Source organism: Petromyzon marinus, unplaced genomic scaffold, assembly GCF_048934315.1.
Source record: "Petromyzon marinus isolate PM22_M1 ecotype Great Lakes invasive population unplaced genomic scaffold, UKy_Petmar_22M1.pri1.0 PM_G_Scaffold_19, whole genome shotgun sequence".
NCBI lineage: Eukaryota > Metazoa > Chordata > Hyperoartia > Petromyzontiformes > Petromyzontidae > Petromyzon > Petromyzon marinus.
In genome coordinates this window covers 175,351-199,805 of record NW_027422750.1, presented here as the reverse complement: position 1 = coordinate 199,805, position 24,455 = coordinate 175,351, and the positions used below count along the sequence as shown (strand labels likewise).

Here is a 24,455-nt window from a genome sequence, read left to right as displayed (position 1 = left end):
TCACGTTTTCACAACTGATGATGACCGTTTGTGTTATGGTCGAAACGTTGTGAGAATTTTTATTGTTTTATATATTTTATTATTTTATTGTTTCCCTTCAACGTGACTTTACCGAAAGAGCTAAGCTTATATATTTTACACTTCTTCAATTTCCCACCGGGTGGCGCTGGTGGCACACAAAATGCAGCAAAGCGCGCAGCAGAGAACGGCGCTGGTTGTGCCAAGGGGTTGAAACTTGCAGCCCGTCACGGTAACCATGGAGCTGTCCAAGCACGGACATTCTAAGCCTCCCAAGCCATTATTAATGCGGCCAAGAAGTCAGTTCACCCACATGGTGGCCGCACACGGGACGTGTGAACATTCCGTGCTCGATTCCAGCAGCCAGCAAGCCCAAACATGCAGCTCATAAACTCGCACGCACGCACGCACAAACAAATAACACGAACAATCCTCTGCATTAGTAATAGGTTTTACCCTTTTGACTGGCACAAAAACTGACACCTTTATTCAAGGCATCGTGTTTGCAATAACCACAACACAAGCAGTCAAAATGCAAACAAAAAAGACAACTCTGATAATAATATTGGCACTGTCCTTGAATTTGATTGGTCCACACCCGAGATGGCTTTTCTTAGAGCCTAATCTCCACTGGCGTTGGACCAGAAGACGCCAAAAGGCGTACAACTCAAAAACAGCGCACCATCAGAGTATTGAGGGCTCGGGGTGAGCATTTACATTATGAGACCTCCTTTGCCAGTAACAAGATATAGTAATAGGTTTTACCTTTTTAACTGGCACAAAAACTGACACCTTTATTCAAGGCATCGTGTTTGCAATAACCACAACACAAGCAGTCAAAATGCAAACAAAAAGACAACTCTGATAATAATATTGGCACTGTCCTTGAATTTGATTGGTCCACACGCGAGACGGCTTTTCTTAGAGCCTAGTCTCCATTGGTGTTGGACCAGAAGACGCCAAAAGGCGTGCAACTCAAAAACAGCGCACCATCAGAGTATCGAGGGCTCGGGGTGAGCATTTACATTATGAGACCTCCTTTGCTATGCATGGGTAGCCAAAGGAACGACAGAGAAATCCAATCACGGCGGCTTTAGGTTCGAAGCCAATTCATGCGCTTTGCCTACTGATACAAATTAGCACGAGGCAGAGGCGACTAAATTTCGATTTGAAGCCTTCGTGACTGCAAGGATTCATCTTCTTTGGTTCTTTCGGTAAAGTCACCATCAATAAAATTCTCACGACGTTTCGGCCATTCTACGTGGTGGTGGTGACTTTACCGAAGGAACCAAAGAAGATGAATCCTTGCAGTCACGAAAGCTTTAAATCGAAATTTAACCTCTACGGGGAGGGATTTCACACAACCTTAAGCACCTGAAGACGGCCTCTTGCGTTGTGGCCGAAACGTCGTGAGAATTTTATCGTGTTATTTTATTATCTTATTATTCTCATTCTACATGGTGGTGACTTTACCGAAAGAACCAGAGGCGACTAGACCGAGAGTGAGCAGACTGAGAGAGTTTGCCGGGCGGACTGATTTCAAGCAATGCTCACATCAGCATCTAACTAGAGATATTTGAGCAGGTGCCACGTGCACTATTTACTTTAAAAATGCTAGCAGTTATGAACACTGTCACAAAAGTAGGCACAGCAACTAGAATATACTTGTAAGAGACCTCTACGTGGATAGCAAGGCTATTTATTATAGTGGAGGGGGGGGGGGTATCAAAACTGAAAGTCAGATGACCAGGGCATATTTCCAGGACGCTGACAAGTAAAATACCTTGAAACCCAAAAGATATACCGATGTCTGAAAACTTTAGAGGTGAAAAAATGAGTAGAATATAAAAAAATTAAAACTTCAGAAGGTGCACACGGTTTGAACCATCACCACATGGGGGTCCGCGATTCCAAATGAACTGTAATAATGATAAAAGTACGTGAAAGGAAGACAAGTGTCATTGCATTTGGAATCTCAGAAAAAAACCATAAACAGACCATAGACTATTCTTAGCTCTTTCGGTAAAGTCACGTTGAAGGGAAACAATAAGATAATAAAATATATTTTGTTTAAAATATATTTTATTGTTTCCCTTCAACGTGACTTTACCGAAAGAGCTAAGAATATGAATTACTGCAGTCACGAAAGCTTTAAATCAAAATTTAGACAATAGACTGTACATCAGAACGATTGAAATGAGAACAGAATTATTTCCAGGTATATCAGGGTAGTGTGGAAGGCATCAAAATGAAATGTAAAAAAAAATGTATTGCATGATGATATAAGAAACATTTTTACGCATTATATATAGGCCTGTAATGTACAAAATATAGTCGCACATGAACACATACACACATATATACAGACGTCTAAAACAAATTGTTATCTTAAAAGTCATACCGATAAAATAAACAATTCTAGGTCAAATTTCGATTTAAAGCTTTCGTGACTGCAAGGATGCATCTTCTTTGGTTCTTTCGGTAAAGTCACCACGTAGAATGAGAATAAAATAATCAATTAATAAAACACAATAAAATTCTTACGACGTTTCGGCCACAACACAAGTGGCCCTCTTCAGGTGAAAGGAACAGACCTGTCGTCTGACCTTTATTGTGTTATTTTATTTTATTAATTTAATATTTTATTCTCATTCTACGTGGTGACTTTACCGAAAGAACCAAAGAAGATGAATTCTAGGTCAATAACCAGGAGGTTCTATTGACAAGTCTAAAAGAAACTGCAGGGAAGGTAGGCTTTAAGCCAGCCTTATAAAGGACCGCCATGATAAAACGAATTTTTTATTCTTTGGTTCTTTCGGTAAAGTCACCACCACGTAGAATGAGAATAAAATAATAAATTGATCAAATAAAATAACAAAATAAAATTCTCACGACGTTTCGGCCACAACACAAGCGGCTCCAGCGCTGTCCTCCAGACAGTCTCGTCCCTTCACCTGATGAAGGCCGCTTGTGTTGTGGCCGAAACGTCGTGAGAATTTTATTGTGTTATTTAATTTTATTAATTTATTATTTTATTCTCATTCTACGTGGCGGTGACTTTACCAAAAGAACCAAAGAAGGATGAATCCTTGCAGTCACGAAAGCTTCAAATCGAAACGAATTTTTTGTTCTTTTCCATCAGCTCAAAAGTAACGTTAAAACAAAACCTCTGCTCCTGTCGACGGCGTACACCTCCTTGACGCCGAGCTCGGACAGCGAGCACGACGTATCGAGCAGCTCCGTCTCGCTGGCGTCCCCGAACAGCGCCGTGTGGTGGACGTCAAGCTCGCACTTGTTGCAGATGTCGGGCAGCAGCGCTTGCAGGGCCACGCGCGGGCTCGCCAGAACTACGGTCTTCTTACGTGCTCGCGAGTAGTTCACCGTCAGCCGCACCGTTTGCTGAAAAACAAATTAAGTGATGTAATACTCTTTGCTTCTATTCGGTAAAGTCACGTAGGTAAAAAAAATCACGACGTTTCGGCCACAACAACACAAGTGGCCTTCATCAGATGAAGGGACCGTGCTGTCACGAGGACAGCGTTGGAGTGAAAACAGCCAAGCCCAGGTCGCGTCCTTTAAGCTGTGTGGGAGGAAGCAAAACGCTTTGACAAAGGAATTAGTATAAACATGAGCACGATGTACGTAGGAGGTGCATGGGCCATGACCTGAGCTTGGCTGTTTTCACTCCAACGCTGTCCTCATGACAGCACGGTCCCTTCACCTGATGAAGGCCGCTTGTGTTGTGGCCGAAACGTCGTGATTTTTGTTATTTTATTTTTTACCTACGTGACTTTACCCAATAGAACCAAAGAGTATGGATCCTTGCAGTCACGAAAGCTTCAAATCTAGAATTAAGAGATTTAAGTAGAGGATCGACGAATTGAACGCTGTCGTTAACAAATCCCCTCTTCGTTTACCCTCTTAGGATCCAGCTGTCAACGTTCATCAAATTTCTCCATTTAAAAATGAAATACTGGGCTAGGCTGTGGATTAAGGGGGACTAAAACTGGGTTACACTTGGTCTGAATTACAGTATAAAACCTCACGATGTGCTGTAGTGGAGGTTCAATGGGACAGGAAGCCCACCTCTTCACACAAATAGCAATGTTATTGTATTTGTCTCTCAGCCAATGGGGCCTCTGCCTTTGCAGGAAAACTCTGCACCAGTTTCGACCTTGTGGATTGCCCTTTTAAACAAATGCTGTTTCCAGCTGTTGAGAACAGCAGCACCATTAAAGCTATGGTGGATTTAGCAGCAGAAAACAGAAAAACTATACACAAACTCAAGTTTGTGGTGGAGGATCATGGGTAATGAATACATAATACACAGACTGTAAAATTATGTTTTGTCTTTCTGTTCCCCCCCTTGTACTGTGACTCTGTACTGGGCTCATGCTCAGTCCCAACAAAAACCTTTTTGTAATGATGTTTCATCCATTCTGCCTATGGACCTTCCAGACCAATATTTTCCAGCAGTGCAGACAAAGCATGATTTCAGAAAGTAAGCTGGTTTCGAATTTCTGGATCACATCACCAGTATATAACCTGCTTAACAAATGATGCTGTGTAATATTCCATATATCCTGGATGACAGGATGCATGCATTTGTACCCCTGGGGAGAGCCTCTAACTAAGCAAATTCATCGTGTAACTTGTATGATTCACGATAAAGGTTTTTGGGTGAGATCGCGTTATTTATAAATGTGTCGTAAAACCCTCCACCACCCAACATGGCCAAAGCAGTAAACATGTGTCACGTTCACAAAAGACAAAATATTCTAGATTTGAAGCTTTTGTGACTGCAAGGATCCATACTCTTTGGTTCTATTCGGTAAAGTCACGTAGTAGGTAAAAAAATAAAACAACAAAAATCACGACGTTTCGGCCACAACACAAGCAGCCTTCATCAGGTGAAGGGACCAGCCTGTCTAGAGGACAGCGCTGGAGTGAAACACAGCCAAACTTAAAGGTCGTAGTCTGAGCGTGGCTGTGTTTCACTCCAGCGCTGTCCTCGAGACAGGCTGGTCCCTTCACCTGATGAAGGCCGCTTGTGTTGTGGCCGAAACGTCGTGAGAATTTTATTGTTTTATTTTTTTACCTACGTGGTGACTTTACCGAATAGAACCAAAGAGTAAAAGACAATTAGTTCACTACTTTAGCCCATTTGCGCGTAGAAGAGTGAATCCACAACATAATTTACAACATTGTGAATACGACGTTTCGCTGGTGATTAGATCCAGCATCATCGGGCAATTCGCCAGAATGGTGAAGCCCTCTCCGCTTGCTCCCGGTCTTAAATAGAGCAGCAGTAGGGTGACGTCATCATTTAACTCATATCAGGCGCAGCGATTAGAGGTGGATAGGGGGAGGGTATTGTAATTATATAATAGATTGGTAATTATTCAATTGTTATTAATTACTAGTAGTTTCCCCTATAAGGAATTGTAGTTGCAATATATTTAATTTAACAATAAGGGTTACGACACGTTTATAAATAACGCGATCCAACCCAAAAGCCTTTATTATGAATGATATTGGTCGCGAAAGCCTACGTGTTAAACTTGTAAGATGAAAATAAATGCACCAAAGGTTATCGGTCTGTATCCAGCTATATGCCTCTGTGTCTAGTATACAATAAACAACCATCACAAGATAAAATCTAAGACGTTTTGTCATTTGGTAGAATATCAACTAATGTACCATGGCCTCTGGTACAATTGGGCTTTCACAACATTTACATACTCGCTAAACATTCTAAACTAGCCCCTGATCCTGGTGTACAATGCAAAGCCACCACAGGAGAGAAGATCAAGGCCTTGTTCACTGATCCCCAGGATTAAAGCACCTGCAGTTGCTAAGCATGCTTAAATTACATTTCAGACTAAACAATGCAGAGTAGAATTGGAAATACGTAATAGATTTGGATATCATGGAAAACACATGTCTCTAATTACCAATATCTATCCATATCTCTGTTTAAGAGCATTTCATTATTGTAATTTAATTGTACTTGTGTTGGTGTCAATAAAGTAGGAAATATGGAAACAGTTGCATAAAACTATGACAGTATAGGCTGACCTGGCTATAAATCAAAAGTAAACGCATCTATGCCTCTATGTACGGAACGAGACAGGAAGACTTCTCCACAAATCTGGATGTCGCCTGATGAAGCTGGTTGTAATTACTGGCAAAACGTCGTACTCAGATTGTAAATGTTGTGGCTTGGCTCCCCAACACACCGGTGTGCTGTACTAGTACACTACACTATACACTACACTATACACTACACTACTATACACTACACTATACACTACTAGACACTACACTATACACTACTATACACTACACTATACACTACACACTACACTATACACTACACTATACACTGCTATACACTACACTATACACTACTATACACTACACTATACACTACTATACACTACACTATACACTACACACGAGTGCTGTACTAGTGACGAATCGTCCACGTTCTGTTTACGCGACAGCCCTTACTAGTTGGCTGTGTCGGGTGGTGGCGGGTTTTCACGACACAACATTTATATATTTATACGCGGTCTAACCCAAAAACCTCTATGATGGATATTGGTCGCGAAAGCCTGCTACGTGTTAAACTGACCAACTCCAACTCTGCCTGACCACCACAGTCCTACTCAAATAGTCACACAAAGTGGCTGCATCTTAGCCCTTCGTATTATTCATAAGACTGCCGGTCTCCTTTTACCAATTGAAATCTTACTCCAACCATTCACATATTTCCAAGAGGAAATTTGACTTCCTCATTACTACCAAGTAACGAGGCAGTCAAATTTAAAAGATTTAACAACAAAAAGCATCGTACGCTTTTCGAAGCAGACTTCAACTTTGCACAGAAGAACGGAACGGTCCAACTCTATCTTCTCAATAAAGCCAAGTATGGCGCGTAAATACTTTGATCTAAAAGCAATCCATCCTTTTCACTGAATGCAAGTGATAAATATAATCACAGCCGGTGAAGTGACGAGAGGGAAATATTTTCCTTTAAAATTAATTAGGTTGCAATGTTTATACAAGATGCTTAAAAGTAAAACATTTTTAAAATAAGAATGTTTGCATAGCATATTCCACCCATGGATAAGTATTATCATCATCATCCGCATCATCATTCAGTATAAATTTTCTACTGGATGAATGCTAAGTATAGCCTGGTAAAAACATGATCTGCAGGCGAACTGAGCCAAAGCAAAATGTAGTTACTCTTTGTTTTTTATCAGTAAAGTCACGTATAAATAATAAATAATAAAATAACATAATAGCGTACGACGTTTCGGTTGCAACACAAGCAGCCATCATCAGGTACAGAAGAGCTAAGTTTACGAGAGAGAGGGGAGACACAACCTCAGATGTATACACAGATACCCAAGTAGGGGGGAACTAACACAGATACAACAGGGGACACAGAGAGAGAAGCATACCAGACAAACAGGGTTTAGCAACATTTGGAAACCATATAAAGCAACACAGTCGGTCGGTCAAAACACAATCAACGCGTAGTCCGGTTGATCACGCTATTTCAAAGATTGATAAATTGCAAGTTGTAAACTGGCGGGTAACACCAACCGGTGCATCCAGTGAGGCATGATGTGATAATGGCATTTCATCATGTTTCATTAGTCAAGATACCAAAATCCAACCAAATCCAGTCTCACAAATATTTCCATTCATAAGTAGATTTGACCCGAAGGGGTCAAGGTTTCCCGATGATAACTCATCGCGTGACGGTGTAGTCGGCAGCATGCGTGCAAGGTTCAGAAATGAATCCGGCACATTATCACAAAGGTCAAATCGGAGAGCCATGTATATAACATGGTAATCCACAGATGGACCCTAATACAAAACTGTACAAAATCCTTTTACCTGTAACAACACGTGAGACTTTCTACAAAGTGTCAACAAGCACGACACGGCCGAGGAAATGTGTGAAAGACGCCTAATGCAGAAGCTAACCAATTGAGGCAATGACGTCTAAAATGTACTTAAGGAGAATTTAACTAAAATTGTGTACTGACAATGTACACACATGCTGTGTTAACACACACCCATAGCCACACCTAGCTCAAAGTGTAGTTTCAAACTCTTATAATTCATCTAATAATAGTTATTTGCATGTACGCATGAACCGGGCCACTTTGCTTACACGTCCATTTTTCTAATCAGCTTTGTCACTCCGAGATCTCTACGCAGGTTTCAGCGTGTTTCGACTGTACAAAGTCTTGTCTACGACGAGGCCGCGTCAGCGAATCAACGCTTTACCTCCGGGACAACGGGCTGCATCGGCTTCCTGAGTCGGTCATCAGTGGCGGGCCGAGGCTTTTTAGGAGGAAGGCCGTCACTCCAAGATCTCTACGCAGGTTCCAGCGTGTTTCGACTGTCAAAGTCTTACCTACGACGAGGCCGCGTCAGCGAATCAACGCTTTACCTCCGGGACAACGGGCTGCATCGGCTTCTCCAGTCGGTCATCGCCGGCGGGCCGAGGTTTGAGGAGGGCCGTCCCAGCACCGAGGGCCCCCAGCGGTGTGCTGGGCCCGTACTGTAGAGGCGATGCATCGTCCCTCGATAGCAGCTCCAGGGTGTGGCCGTCAGGGCTCAACCGGTAGGGACCGCAGAGTTCAACCAGGAGGTCCGTCACCGTCCTGCTGCTCACACAGCAACACGTGGGCAGCAGCAGCAGCTCCAAGTCAACGTCAAAGTGTGAGTCGTGCGTAAGGACATTTGTTGTTCCCGACTGAGGCCCGACTCGTAATTTAGAAACCAGAAAATTGTTCAAAAGATGCAGCGTGATATTCTTACAGCATGGCTATGAACGCTCGCGGATGCGTTTGTGTCATGTTTACATTCGATGTGTGGAGTGTAATTTAAATTACTGTTTACGGGGCCGTAGCAATGAGTATGGAATGTAAGTAAAAAATTGTACACAATGCATCTTCAAAACACTCACCATCCTAACGTATTACAAGGAGGGGGATCAATCATACGTCTTGTTCACACTCATGGATTTCAAACACGGCTTAACAAGTTAAAACGTGTTGCATGGATACAAAATATACTTTTAATGTTGTATTCAAAATGACCGTAAATGTTTTCCAAGAAATAAAATGGCGTGTTTATTATATCCATAGCGATTATTTGCACATTTAACAAATCCCAAAAAAAATAACACACCGGCAGATGCAATCACCCAAAAGATGACCACATTACAGACAACTGGAAATAGCTCATTATAAAATTGCTTGCAAAGAGGGCAATTTGACCTCGCGGCCATGAAGATTTATGCTTCGTGAAAATAACACATTTATTTTAATGCATTTAAAACCACTCTCATTAAACTCCACTCACCACTCTTATTAAACTCCACTCACCACTCTTATTAAACTCCACTCACCACTCTTATTAAGCTCCACTCACCACTCTTATTAAACTCCACTCACCACTCTTATTAAACTACACTCACCACTCTTATTAAACTCCACTCACCACTCTCATTAAACTCCACTCACCACTCTTATTAAACTCCACTCACCACTCTTATTAAACTCCACTCACCACTCTTATTAAACTCCACTCACCACTCTTATTAAACTCCACTCACCACTCTCATTAAACTCCACTCACCACTCTCATTAAACTCCACTCACCACTCTTATTAAACTCCACTCACCACTCTTATTAAACTACACTCACCACTCTTATTAAACTCCACTCACCACTCTTATTAAACTCCACTCACCACTCTTATTAAACTCCACTCACCACTCTTATTAAACTCCACTCACCACTCTCATTAAACTCCACACACCACTCTCATTAAACTCCACTCACCACTCTTATTAAACTCCACTCACCACTCTTATTAAACTCCACTCACCACTCTTATTAAACTCCACTCACCACTCTTATTAAACTCCACTCACCACTCTTATTAAACTCCACTCACCACTCTTATTAAACTCCACTCACCACTCTTATTAAACTCCACTCACCACTCTCATTAAACTCCACTCACCACTCTCATTAAACTCCACTCACCACTCTTATTAAACTCCACTCACCACTCTTATTAAACTACACTCACCACTCTTATTAAACTCCACTCACCACTCTTATTAAACTCCACTCACCACTCTCATTAAACTCCACTCACCACTCTTATTAAACTCCACTCACCACTCTTATTAAACTCCACTCACCACTCTTATTAAACTCCACTCACCACTCTTATTAAACTCCACTCACTACTCTTATTAAACTCCACTCACCACTCTTATTAAACTCCACTCACCACTCTTATTAAACTCCACTCACCACTCTTATTAAACTCCACTCACCACTCTTATTAAACTCCACTCACCACTCTTATTAAACTCCACTCACTACTCTTATTAAACTCCACTCACCACTCTTATTAAACTCCACTCACCACTCTCATTAAACTCCACTCACCACTCTCATTAAACTCCACTCACCACTCTCATTAAACTCCACTCACCACTCTCATTAAACTCCACTCTCACGCCTTTCCAAATTGACAATTCAATGCTTGTGTAGCACCACAGATGGTACTACGGTACCACGTAGTGTAACACCACAGATGGTACTACGTAGTGTAACACCACATATGGTACTACGTAGTGTAACACCACAGATGGTACTACGTAGTGTAACACCACAGATGGTACTACTAGTGTAACACCACAGATAGTACTACTAGTGTAACACCACAGATGGTACTACGTAGTGTAACACCACAGATGGTACTACGTAGTGTAACACCACAGGTGGTACTACTAGTGTAACACCACAGATGGTACTACGTAGTGTAACACCACAGATAGTACTACTAGTGTAACACCACAGATAGTACTACTAGTGTAACACCACAGATAGTACTACTAGTGTAACACCACAGATAGTACTACTAGTGTAACACCACAGATGGTACTACGTAGTGTAATACCACAGATGGTACTACGTAGTGTAACACCACAGATGGTACTACGTAGTGTAACACCACAGATGGTACTACGTGGTGTAACACCACAGATGGTAATACGGTACCAGTAGTGTAACACCACAGATGGTACCTCGTAGTGTAACACCACAGATGGTACTACGGTACCTCGTAGTGTAACACCACAGATGGTACTACGGTACCACATAGTGTAACACCACAGATGGTACTAGGGTACCTCGTAGTGTAACATCACAGATGGTACTACGTAGTGTAACACCACAGATGGTACCTCGTAGTGTAACACCACAGATAGTACTACGGTACCACGTAGTGTAACACCACAGATGGTACTACGGTACCAAGTAGTGTAACACCACAGATGGTACTACGGTCCCACGCAGTGTAACACCACAGATGGTACTACGGTACCACGTAGTGTAACACCACAGATGGTACTACGGTACCACGTAGTGTAACACCACAGATAGTACTACGGTACCTCGTACCGTCGGGGTGAAGGGCTACGGGGCTTCTAGGATCCCAGACAGCTGAGCCCCTCACTGGGCAAGGGGCATCAAAGGGGACCTCCCCCAGCCGATCTGGGACCAGTTGAAGACCGAAGCCGAAGACCAGTAGCAGCCAGACAGGACCCTGGGGCCCCTTGCAAGGGCCCCGGGGACGCCGTGCGGGCCGGTGGTGAGACTCTGGGCCGGTGGTGGGACTCTGGGCCGGTGGTGGACTCTGGGCCGGTGGTGGGACTCTGGGCCGGTGGTGGGACTCTGGGCCGCTGGTGGGACTCTGGGGCCAGTGGTGGGACTCTGGGCCGGTGGTGGGACTCTGGGGCCAGTGGTGGGACTCTGGGCCAGTGGTGGGACTCTGGGCCAGTGGTGGGACTCTGGGCCAGTGGTGGGACTCTGGGCCGGTGGTGGGACTCTGGGGCCGGTGGTGGGACTTTGGGCCGGTGGTGGGACTCTGGGCCAGTGGTGGGACTTTGGGCCGGTGGTGGGACTCTGGGGCCGGTGGTGGGACTCTGGGCCAGTGGTGGTGGGACTCTGGGCCAGTGGTGGGACTCTGGGCCGGTGGTGGTGGGACTCTGGGGCACTGGTAGTGGGACTCTGGGCCAGTGGTGGGACTCTGGGGCCAGTGGTGGGACTCTGGGCCAGTGGTGGGACTCTGGGCCGGTGGTGGGACTCTGGGGCTAGTGGTGGGACTCTGGGCCAGTGGTGGACTCTGAGGCCAGTGGTGGGACTCTGGGCCAGTGGTGGGACTCTGGGGCCGCTGGTGGGACTCTGGGGCCAGTGGTTGGACTCTGGGGCCAGTGGTGGGACTCTGGGCCAGTGGTGGGACTCTGAGGTCAGTGGTGGGACTCTGGGGCCGCTGGTGGGACTCTGGGCCTGTGGTAGGACTCTGGGGCCAGTGGTGGGACTCTGGGACTCCCCGGCCCTACGCCCTTATAAGGGCGAGGTCAGAGGAAGCCAGAGTGTAGACCCTGGGTCGGGGTCAGGGGTCAGCCCCCCCTTAGGGTGATCACAGCGGAGGAGCCGAGAGCGTTGCCAGCGTCACGGCACGCCGGGAGTAGGCCGTGTCCCTAGGGCTGTAGCAGCCCATCAGGACTGTCGGGGAGCGCTGTGTTGTAATAAAGGAGTTGTCTATACGAAGGTGTGTCTACGGAACCCATTACGCCTGTGCCAAACTTGGGCGGCCATAAAATGCTTACCCATCCATCGCTTGATCCCCGCAGGAATGGAATGAGTGTGCGTGTGTGTGTGTGTAGCGGTTAGCGCTACGCTGCGCTATGAACCTGGCGACCCGGGTTTGATTCCCGCTCACGGCCAACACCGGTGACAATTATCTGAACGGGTCCCGGGCCTCCCCTAGGTCGACTCAGCCTCAAATGAGTACCTGGTGCGGTGGATAAAAACATTGCCACTGGGGAGACAAAGGCGGTCGGGCGTGGTGCTGGCCACCCACCCCCTCGTGTACCGTTCCGGCCTTCATAAGTGCTCACTAACAGCACTTGCCCAACAGTCTGTTAAGGCTACACGGGGGATCTTTGTCTTTGTGTGCTGCTCGCTAACAGCACTTGCCCCTACAGTCTGTTACAGGCTACACGGGGGATCTTTGTCTTTGTGTGCTGCTCGCTAACAGCACTTGCCCCTAAAGCCTGTCACAGGCTACACGGGGGATCTTTGTCTTTGTGTGTGCTCGCTAACAGCACTTGCCCCTACAGTCTGTTACAGGCTACACGGTGGGGGATCTTTGTCTTTGTGTGTGCTCGCTAACAGCACTTGCCCCTACAACTCTGTTACAGGCTACACGGGGGATCTTTGTCTGTTTATCTTTGTGTAAATAATCCAAGTGCACGACAGGCACCTCCCGTCGACTCGGGCCACGTGGTGCACCCCGCCCGGCAGGATGACGTTGAGCTCCACATTGTCCACTGGGGGGCCGTCGCCACCGTCCGGTGGGTCTAAGCTGGGGGTCCCAGTCTGGGACTGGGACCGCATCAGCGGTGGTACCGGCGCACGGGGCTTCATCTTCCGGGCTGCTGCGGAACGACAACAAAATAAAGAGCAGTGGGACGTTGCGCTGCTAGGCCGTTTTAAGGATTTATATTGTTACATCAACAAGGGGGGTTGGGTGTGCAGTCAGCGTTGATGCAGGTACATTCGTTAGGTCAAGGCGAAGCCACTCATTCTCCAACGTCGGTGGACTGGCGTTTTGTTAGGAACAACGAATGATCGGCCACTTAAGAGATCACAAGGCAATGGGGATCAATGCGTCAACATTCAACCCTGACTTAAAACTGCAATTAATCAAGTGATAGGCGTGTGACCGCCCTTACACACATCACTTTCAGATCTCGCATGGCCACGTGCACCTATATTCACAAATTGAAAGGAAATTAATGTATTAATTTAGTGGTTAGCAGCAGTAATGGATGATCATGATGCTTTAAATAAATAAAACATTTCATAAAAACGAAGCAGATGGAACCATTATATTACAAACACAGTAGCTCCATGTGATGCTTATGTAAAACGCAATATCTACGTAAATGCAATTGCCAGTTCAACGTAACACGTTTGCTACTTTGTTGCATGCAATTTCACGTTCACTTAAAATTGGGCAGTGCTCTTTGAATACATCTTGCACTGACTGTGCAAGCCCTGTACCGCCATGAAATTACTACACAGAGAAGTGATATTAAATCACTCTTGACAACAGGATGTTGATGAGTGATTAGCACGTGATGAGTCATTCATTGATCCGTTCATTTTTTTTTAAATCATCTATCAGTATGGTGGGGGGGGGGGGTGTGGTCACTCCGTCAAGTAACCAGTTAACATTATCAAGACACACCTTAGTACATGACTTAAGTGAGTTTAGGGGTGTGATCAGTACGTACGATATAATTTTTGTTTGGGTGAATAATTATCCCGAATGTTTACGATCTGACCACTTACTGCATTCTTGGCGTAATGCAGTAAGAGTGTGAGTGTGTGTATGTGTGTGTATGTATGTGTGTGTCCGGCAAAACAACCCCCTACCTCCTCGCGGTGCCGGACGGGCAACTCTGTCGTGGACAGCGCTGTGGGGGGAGATCCAATTTTGATTGGCTCCTCCCCTCATGGCATATGTGTCCACCACAGGGGCTAAACGGGGGCTCTGGACGGGTGCGAGGGGCTGGTAACCCCTCCACCTTCAATTAATTACCACGAAACCACGAATTAAACTGAAATATGTAACAACTAAGCTTGTGCCGGAGGCCCCGGGGGGCCAGGCGTCTATGACGTCTCCTGGCCAAACCCCAATTGGCGGAGCCAGGAGATTGAATACCTACCCTCGGGGCTACTCCAGAAACAACGAAAAGCCACTACGGGTGGCCACGTGGAATGTTCGAACGCTCACTGCAGAGGAGAGGCTGCCACTCCTCTGTCGGGAGCTGGACCGGTACCGCCTGGATCTATGCGGCATTCAGGAGGTCCGGTGGACCGGCTCTGGCTCCTGCCACCATGAGGGGTGGACAGTCCTCTACTCGGGGCAGCAGACTGCCAAACAACAGGGTGTGGGTCTTCTTTTGAACAAAAGAATGAAGGGGGCGTGGGAGCGTGGCGGTGAGGTGTGGGAAGCTGTAAGCCCCAGGCTACTTTGCGCTCGCCTTCCCATCAACCGGAGGCGAGGAATGGTGGTCGTGGTTACTTATGCCCCCAACGAAGATGAACATCCGTGGAGGGATGCAGGCAAAGCCGATGAGTCAGATGCCTTCTATGACCTCCTGTCACAGGTGCTGGCTAAAGTGGCCCCTCGGGATAGAGTCATCATGTTGGGTGACTTCAATGCCCGAGTTGGTCATGATACTGGCACCTGGTCTGGAGTGATTGGAGGGCATGGGCCAGATCAGCTCAATAACAACGGTAGGAGGCTGCTAGATTTTTGTGCAGCCCATGGGCTTGTAATTACCAACACGCTGTTCCGGCATCGGCGCATCCACACAACATCATGGATGCATGCCGGGTCCAAGCAAGAACATCTGCTGGACTACATAGTGACGGACCAGCGAATGCGAGCCCATGTCCTTGACACCAGGACCTACCGTGGAGCTGATCTGCCCTCTGACCATCGACTAGTCATCTGTAAGATGCGCCTGCCATTCTTCCACTCCGGTGGTGGGTGTACACCCAGGACCCCATTCCAACCTAAAGTGGCCTGGTCTCAGTTATCTGATGAAAGTTGCAAGCGAGAATTTCATCATCGCTTGCGGCTGGGATTGGCATCGTCCACGACTCCTCCTGATGTCGAGGGTAAATGGGCGAGGTTTAGGACTGTGACTCATGCAGCTGCAATGGCTGCTCTGGGTACGTGGTCCAGACCTCCCCAGACACCCTGGATGACAGAGGAGTTGTTCAGGATGGTTGAGAAAAAGCGACAGGCCCACTGTCATCGGCTACAGAATCCCACGTCAGAGAATGAGGAGGCTTACCGCAGCCTTCGCTCGGAGGTTCGGAGAGCCGTGAGGCGCTGCAAGGATGGGTGGTGGTCGCGGGTTGCTGAGGAGATGGAGTCTGCCTCAGTGGCCCGTGATCACAAATCTCTATTTAACTCCATCAAAAAAGTAACCTGCAGCGCCACACCTATTACCATCATTAGGGGAAAAAACGGTGATCCAATTTCCGACCCCCAGGAACAGGTTCGCAGATTTGCTGAGAATTTCTGTGAGGTCCTGGGGGAGGGAAAATCCCTCAGCCAGGAAAACATCGTGGCACAAAGTGAGGATGACCCTGCTGAGGCTGCGGTGCCTCAAATATTGGATGAAGTCACCCCCTGTGAGTGGCTGGCTGAGGTGCCATCTGCTGAGGAAGTATTGAAGGCGATCCAGAGTCTGAGACCAGGAAAGGCAGCGGGCAGAGATGATCTCCCAAGCGAAATGCTGAGGGAGGGTGGCGTTTGTGCACAGACTGCCCTATATGACATCATAACAACAGTCTGGACCACTGGACGGGTTCCGCAGGATTGGAAGGATGCCCTGGTGGTCCCCCTTTTTAAGAAGGGGGACCGCACAGACTGTAACAACTACAGGGGCATCTCACTCCTCAGTGTGCCGGGAAAGGTCCTGGCAAGGATTATTCAGCATCGCCTTGCCAGGCACGCTGAGGAGAGGCTTGCGGAGCCCCAATGCGGTTTCAGGAAAGGGCGGTCCTGCACAGATGCCATATTTTCTGTCTGTCTGCTACAGCAGAGGTGTAGGGAATTCCAACAAGACCTACATCTCTGCTTTATTGACCTGGTCAAGGCCTATGATACCATCAGTAGGCCTGGGCTCTGGGTCGTTCTTCGTGCTTTTGGAGTACCTGACCCTCTGCTCACGATCATTAAGGACCTTCATGATGGTGAGCGGGCCCGGGTAAAACTACGTGGCCGGGAGTCAGAGCCATTCCCTGTACATCTTGGGGTGCGACAGGGATGTCCTCTGGCTCCCACATTATTTAACATCTATTTTGACCACATAGTTCGTGAAGCCTTCAATAGCTGTACCGGGGGAATCTCCATATGGTACAGATATAATGGGAGGCTAATCGATGCCCGGGTGCGGTCAAGGGATGGCTCCCTATTGCTCAACCACGTTATGTATGCTGATGATTTGGTAATAGCTGCTCAGTCAGAGGAGGAGTTGGAGACGCTGCTGCTGAGACTGGAGCGTGCCACTAAGAGGTGGGGCCTTACCATCAGCCCCACCAAAACTAAGCACCTGCCTGGGTATTTTGTACCATCGGACACTCCACCCCCACAACTCCCAATCGGTGATGGGGCAGTGGTGGAGAGAGTGGAGAGTTTCCCATACCTGGGCAGTGTGCTTATGACTGGCTCCAGTTTAACAGCAGAGGTCTCACTCCGAATCAGTCGAGCGGCAATATCTTTTCATCGGTTGCGTAACGCTGTGTGGAAGCTACCTGGTCTGTCGCTCCGCACTAAGCTTCAGGTCTTCTCGGCCACGGTCATTCCCTCCCTTCTCTACGCTTGCGAGACGTGGACCCCCCTGGTGTAACATCTTCGCCGGTTAGAAACATTTAGGCTGGCCTGCCTACGATCCATCCTGGGTTTAACCAGACTGGATTGTGTGAGGAGCTCACAAATCCTTGAAAGATCTGGGCAGGGTCCCATCGGTGAGCTCCTCCGGCAGGCAAGGCTGCGATGGCTGGGTCATGTAGCCCGCATGCCCAGCCACCGCATGCCGAAACAGCTTTTGTTTGGCCGGATTGAGGGGGCTGGGCGGGCGCGGCACGGGCTAGAGAAGAGATGGAGTGATGTGGTACAGGAGGACGTGGAGCTGAGTGGACTTGCCGATGACTGGTACCAGCGGTGTCAAGATCGGCCTCTGTGGAGGAGGCTCGTGAAGGATGCTACTGGGCAGTTGGAGGCAGTCGCCCTCCAACAACAACGGAGGGCGGAGGAGCGACGCTCACAACAGCGAGCGGAGCGCCGGGTGGCTAAAGCACAGCAGGTTGGCACAGTAGGGGGCACAGGTGGTGCATCAGCCAATCATCTCAGTCAGTCGACCCGTGGCACCTGGGTCTGCCCCGTGACCTCCTGCCAGCAGGCGTTCGACACTTCACGTGGCCTCAGGGTGCACATAGCCTGGCACAAGCGTCGTGGTGACGTCACCGCCACTTAGTGGCGAATGGCGGTTGTCGTTGTATGTGTGTATGTGAGTGTGTATGTGTGTATGTGAGTGTGTATATGAGTGTGTATGTGAGTGTGTATGTGAGCGTGTATGTGTATATGAGTGTGTATATGAGTGTGTATGTGAGTGTGTATGTGAGTGTGTATGTGAGTGTGTATGTGAGTGTGTGTATGTGTGTGAGTATGTATATGAGTGTGTATGTGAGTGTGTGTGTATGTGAGTGTGTATGTGAGTGTGTATGTGTGTATACAGTCTGTTAAGGTAATATGGGGGATCTTTGTCGTTGTTGTGTATATGAGTGTGTATGTGTATGTATGTGAGTGTGTATGTGAGTGTGTGTGTATGTATATGAGTGTGTATATGAGTGTGTATGTGAGTGTGTATGTGTGTATGTATGTGAGTGTGTATGTGAGCGTGTATGTGTATATGAGTGTGTATATGAGTGTGTATGTGAGTGTGTATGTGAGTGTGTATGTGAGTGTGTATGTGTGTATATGAGTGTGTATATTAGTGTGTATATGAGTGTGTATGTGTGTATGTATGTGAGTGTGTATGTGTGTATGTATATGTGTGTATGTGAGTGTGTATGTGAGTGTGTATGTGAGTGTGTATATGAGTGTGTATATGAGTGTGAATGTGAGTGTGTATGTGAGTGTGTATGTGAGTGTGTGTGTATATGAGTGTGAATGTGAGTGTGTATGTAAGTGTGTATGTGAGTGTGTATGTGTGTGTGTATATGAGTGTGTATATGAGTGTGAATGTGAGTGTGTATGTGAGTGTGTATGTGAGTGTGTATGTGTGTGTATGAGTGTGAATGTGAGTGTGTATGTGAGTGTGTATGTGTGTGTGTATGTGAGTATGTATGTGAGTGTGTATGTGTATGTGAGTGTGTACATGAGTGTGTATGTGTGTGTGTATGTCAGTGTGTATGTGAGTGTGTATATGAGTGTATATGAGTGTGTATATGAGTGTGTATGAGTGTATGTGAGTGTGTATATAAGTGTGTGAGTGTGTGTGTGTTTGTACAAGGATGTTGCAACCTGCTGTGTACGGTGTACACTGAAGTTATTCTATGTGTAAGCACCTTGGCAGGAGTTTCAAAGGGGGAGGAACAACAACAACAACCTGCTTGCACACACACGGACACACACGGACACACACACGGATACACACACAGACATACACACACAGACACACACACACGGACACACACACACGGACACACACACGGACACACACACACAGACACAATACAACAATGAGTACACACGTGTCAGCCAGAGTGAGCGGACACTGCTCAGATGGATCAACGTTTTCCATCATTAGACCTCCTTTGCCAGTACCAAAATATAATAATAGTGTTTTTTCCCCTTTTTTCTGGCAACAAAACTGAAACCTTTTAACAAGGATTCATGTTACTGCATTAACCACAATACCTGCAGTCAAAATGCAAACAAAACACATACTATGATCATATATGATGCATTGTCCTTGAAACTGATTGGTCCACACCAAGAAAGCCATCCCTTGGTGTGGACCAATCAGTTTCAAGGACAATGCATCATATATTATCATAGTATGTTTTTTTTATTATCATAGTATGTGGTTAATGCAGTAACATGAATCCTTGTTAAAAGGTTTCAGTTTTGTTTTGCCGAATCGATTGTTAAAAAGCCACTCGCCATAACAATTACGTCATCCATTGTGATTCACAGCATCTCAATACTACATTGTTCAAGCGTTATGTAACATGCCCGTATTTGTATTCAGCAAGTTATTTAAACATGCGCTTGAGTGTCATAGATTTTACACGTATGTAGAAAATGCAAAGAAATGTGTCAGGCATATTATCACACGTCCTATTAAACCGCTCCCACCGTCTGTACACACACACGGTGGTGGTGGTACTTTATACTGTAAAACACAGCACTTATAATACACCTTTATAAATGACCGCAGTCGTAAATCGGCCACGTGTATTAACCACGTGGAGCTCATTAACACAGCCACGTTAGCCACGAAAAATCAGACACAGTCGTTCACTCGTAACTTAGAACTTGTAAAATCTATACACGTTACTTTTAAACTACGAATAAGAGTACTGTAATTACGGCAAAAATACATTAGAGGTGCTGTATATCAGAACAATAAATCAAACAATAACACAGCCACGTAAACCACAAACGCCAAAGGCCCCGTTCACCACCACAACTTGTGCTAAAATATTCTTGGTTCGTTCGGTAAAGTCACCACGTAGAAGGGAAACAATAAAAATATAAAACAATAAAATAATAAAAATATAAAACAATAAAATTATTATTCTTGGTTCTTTCGGTAAAGTCACATAGAAGGGAAACAATAAAATAATACAAATATAAAATAATACAATTCTCACGACATATCGACTGCAACACAAGCAATCATCATCAGGTGTGAAAACCACAACAAAATATTCTTGCTGTGGTTTTCACACCTGATGATGATTGCTTGTGTTGCAGTCGAAACGTCGTGAGAATTTTGTGTTATATTTTTATTATTTTATAGTTTCCCTTCTACGTGGTGACTTTACCAAAAAGAACCAAGAATAAGAATCCCTGCAGTCACGAAAGCATAAAAATCAAAATGTAACTTGTGCCAAGTTATCAGAGTTACTCATCAATCCGACTTGTTCAACGTATAGCTGCTACGGCTTCAAAGATTATCACAAACAACAATCATTAAACATAAATAAGGGAGCCCAGAACACCCCACCACCAACAACCACAACAACCACGCCATCATCAACGTATAGCTGCTACGGCTTCAAAGATTATCACCAACAACAATCATTAAACATAAATAAGGGAGCCCAGAACACCCCACCACCACCAACAACCACACCACCATCAACGTATAGCTGCTACGGCTTCAAAGATCGTCACAAACAACAATCATTAAACATAAATAAGGGAGCCCAGAACACCCCACCACCACCACCAACAACCACAACAACCACGCCATCATCACGGACGACATAAACTTGTTTACTTCACACCACGCAACAACTTTACAAACTGTTGTTGTTGTTTACGAATGCGACCTCGCAGAACCGCAAGAGTTTGTGACGCTGTGCAAGCAAGCAGCAGCATCACCATCTATTTATAATTAATATCGTGAACAAAACAAGTACAAACTTCTCCGTCTCTCTCCACTTCCACACTTGCAACCAACCCCACTTCCTCCACGTGCTGCTGCTGCTGCTCACACAGACAGCGACAACAGCAGCAGCGTGCGACAAAAGGTAGCCATTACCACGTGCTGGTGATCACGTGCTGGTGGTGGTGGTGCTGGTCACGTGGTTGTTTGTAGTCGTGGATTTTGTCTTAACGGGGTCTCCAGACAAAACCTTGTAACTCCACAGGCTGCTGGCTGCTGCTGCTGGCTGCTTGCCGTCTCTCACTCCTCCCTGGAAGCCGGGAGGCGGGCGGGCGGGGCGGGCGGGAGCGTGAACAGAACTCGACGGCAGTGTGGCCGGGACCTCGGTTACGGTCGGTCTCAGACGGGCCCCGTCACCGCTGCGTAGTCCCGTCGTCGTGTGCGCGAAGGGGCCCACGGAGCGGATGAGCGAGAGAAGGGGAGAGAGAGAGAAGGAGAGAGAGATTATGGGAGCTGTGAGAGAGAGAGCGAAGTGGAGTTGATGAGAGCGGCAGGAGGAGGGGGAGGGGAGGGACGAGGAGGGGGCGGTGCCGTAGTGGGCGGGGTCACACTACGGCACCGCCCCCTCCTCGTCCCTAGTGTGACCCCGCCCACTACGGCTGAGACTTGAAGCCAACTCGGTGTGTGGGGGTGGGTGGTTACTAAAACAAACATTCAGATTTATTAGTGCAGCAAAGCGCTTCATAAACTCAAGCCGTGTTTAATTTTACCAGGGTAAGGCTCACTGGGCTCTGTTAGATCTGCTTTCATTTATTTCTCTTTCCAGAAGAGATCTGCATATCGTCGCAAATGATGGGTCAACCAAATTGGCTTATCGTGGGTAAATTTGTAAGACGCTAATGCAGGGTGGTTTAAAAAAATGTGGACCCAATTTCAAAGCGGTATATTTCACGATGGCAACAACACGTTACAATTACACAACAAGTTACAAACGTAACAGTAGGGGTCTTCCCCCTTTTTTCTGACAACAAAACTGAAACCTTTTTAACAAGGATTCATGTCTACTGCATTAACCACAATACCTGCGGTCAAAATGCAAACAAAAAACATACTATGATCATATATGATGCATTGTCATTGGTGTGGACCAATCAGTTTCAAGGACAATGCCACATATATTATCATAGTATGTTTTTGTTTGCATTTTGACTGCAGGTATTGTGGTTATGCAGTAGACATGAATCCTTGTTAAAAAGGTTTCAGTTTTGTTGCCAGAAAAAAGGGGAAAAACCCCTATTGTTACATTTTGGTACTGGCAAAGGAGGTCTAATGAAGTTACAAACGCTTTAATGAGTTATCAAGATTTACTAACCATTTTATAAATTCTCTATGTGCCCTCCACCAACATCGAGACGATAGTTGAATTCGTCCCAAACGCCTCTCAAAGCGAAGTCTTCTCTTCCACTGAAGTCACCGCTTGCCGTGATTCTGTTTTTGAGGTCATCCAGATGAGTCGCTGATGGTAGCACCAAAATCACTCTACGGGTCTTTGACGTATCACCACAAGGACAAGTCGCAGGGTGTGGCCGGTGAATGACTGAGGCTAGGGGATGTTTGTGCGCTGGCAGAAGCATCTAGCGGTTATCATTTTAAACTCTATGCCCCGCCGTTTCAAGTGGTATTGCCCGATGACGTTGGATGTAATTACCAGCGTAACGTCACAGTACTAATCAAACTGTAAATGTTGTGGATTCACTCTTCAACCACCACCGGTGTGGGGCTAAAGTAGTGAACTAATTGTCTTTTTTCAACGTGACGCTTTTTTTTGCTGATTGGCCGTGTCGGGTGGTGGAGGGTTACGACACAGTTATAAATAACACCATCTAACCCAGAAAACCTTTATTGTGGATTATTATGAAGAGTTCGTGGTTTGCAGAGATGTAGCGATTTCAAATCGGGTCAATGTATTTGAAACACCCTGCTCTAAAATCCTGACCTGAACCTTAATAACAATACGATTATATTAAAACATTATAGCAATGCATTGATAAAAATTACATATTTACAGTGGTGGTAAATATTCAACATGCAAAAATAATGTGCGGTGCTTCGAAAAGTATTGCATTTGCATCTTCCGGCATAATTATGAAGACAACCTAGACTGGATCAGCCCATCATCTGTCGGGGGTAGATACAATAGGTAACACACTGTGGAGGAGAAGTCAACAGTGGTTGCCTTTATGTGTTTACTTGCCCCCGCCATAGTAACGTCGAATTTCCACCACGTGGCTCAGAGCTCTTAAACGGGAGATGAGCACCGCCTAAATGCTCACTTTGTAAAAAAATATTTTTGAGATCAGAACGCATCAGTACAAATACAATATTACAGTAGAGTTCACATTGCAGCAGTACACAGACAAGTCACAATCATTCATTGTTATTATTTTATCCAGGCGAGATTGCAGGATTCAATCCATGCAACCTATCTTGGCCACGGATCAGTAACGAAGGGATGGGGAACCTTACGACTTCGGCTGATTGTTGATCCTTCAACAACAGCCTTGTGCCATTGTAATGTTTTTTATTTAACGTAAAGGCATTTATGTTTTTTAACTTTATATTTTGAAAAGTAATGTCCGTTTGTGTTGACCCTGCAACCACAGCCTTCCGATTAATTATTAGACGGTTGGCTATTTTATCATTCGTTATTTTACAATAATTAACTTTACTTCTGAACAATCACTTCGCTGTCTCCTGTAAATCGTTCATTGAATGTTTTTGATCTTTTTATTCTGAATCTGCTCGTGTAAAATCGATGTTTTCATTTTATTAAAAAATTTGAGCGATGCATCAATGCGTTTGTTTTTGTCAATTTCCCCGTGTCTAATCGGCACCAGTGATTCTGTCAAATTCGCTTCAGAACGATGGACCCACAAATCAACTTTGGTTACAGCCTGCTTTGTCGAGTCTTAGAAGATGTGCAGTTTGTGGATTAACGCTCCACGATTAATTGGTGATGTACAGTGGGATGATGTATGAAGAAATATTTCATACTGTGGGAATTGCAGGTTAAACTTCACAGACTGTACCCAGTCTTTGGGGGGTAGGGGA

General features: G+C 45.8%; 1 protein-coding gene across 2 annotated transcripts; it reads right to left on the bottom strand.

Moving 5' to 3' along the window:
* Nucleotides 1-2,668: 2,668 nt before the first annotated feature.
* On the bottom strand, nt 2,669-21,901 carry LOC142912084 (protein cordon-bleu-like). Of its 2 annotated transcripts, XM_076060380.1 has the most exons (5): nt 21,501-21,901; nt 19,294-19,334; nt 13,400-13,574; nt 8,495-8,711; nt 2,669-3,417 (listed from the first exon to the last, which is right to left on the bottom strand). In XM_076060380.1, exons 3-5 carry the CDS (start codon nt 13,561-13,563, stop codon nt 3,157-3,159), a joined length of 642 nt encoding a protein of 213 aa, XP_075916495.1. In that variant the 5' UTR covers nt 13,564-13,574; nt 19,294-19,334; nt 21,501-21,901; the 3' UTR covers nt 2,669-3,156. The 2 variants fall into 2 exon arrangements, with proteins under 2 accessions (XP_075916495.1, XP_075916496.1); XM_076060381.1 differs by lacking the exon at nt 19,294-19,334.
* Between the last annotated feature and the right edge of the window lie 2,554 nt (nt 21,902-24,455).

Coding starts and splice junctions, on each gene's coding strand:
- LOC142912084 (XM_076060380.1), bottom strand. CDS start 13,563: ATGAAGCCCCGTGCGCCGGTACCACCGCTGATGCGGTCCCAGTCCCAG. Junction 8,712..13,399: donor GTGGCCCGAGTCGACGGGAG/GTGCCTGTCGTG, acceptor CTGTGTGAGCAG/CAGGACGGTGACGGACCTCC. Junction 3,418..8,494: donor TGCAGCCCGTTGTCCCGGAG/GTAAAGCGTTGA, acceptor TTTGTTTTTCAG/CAAACGGTGCGGCTGACGGT.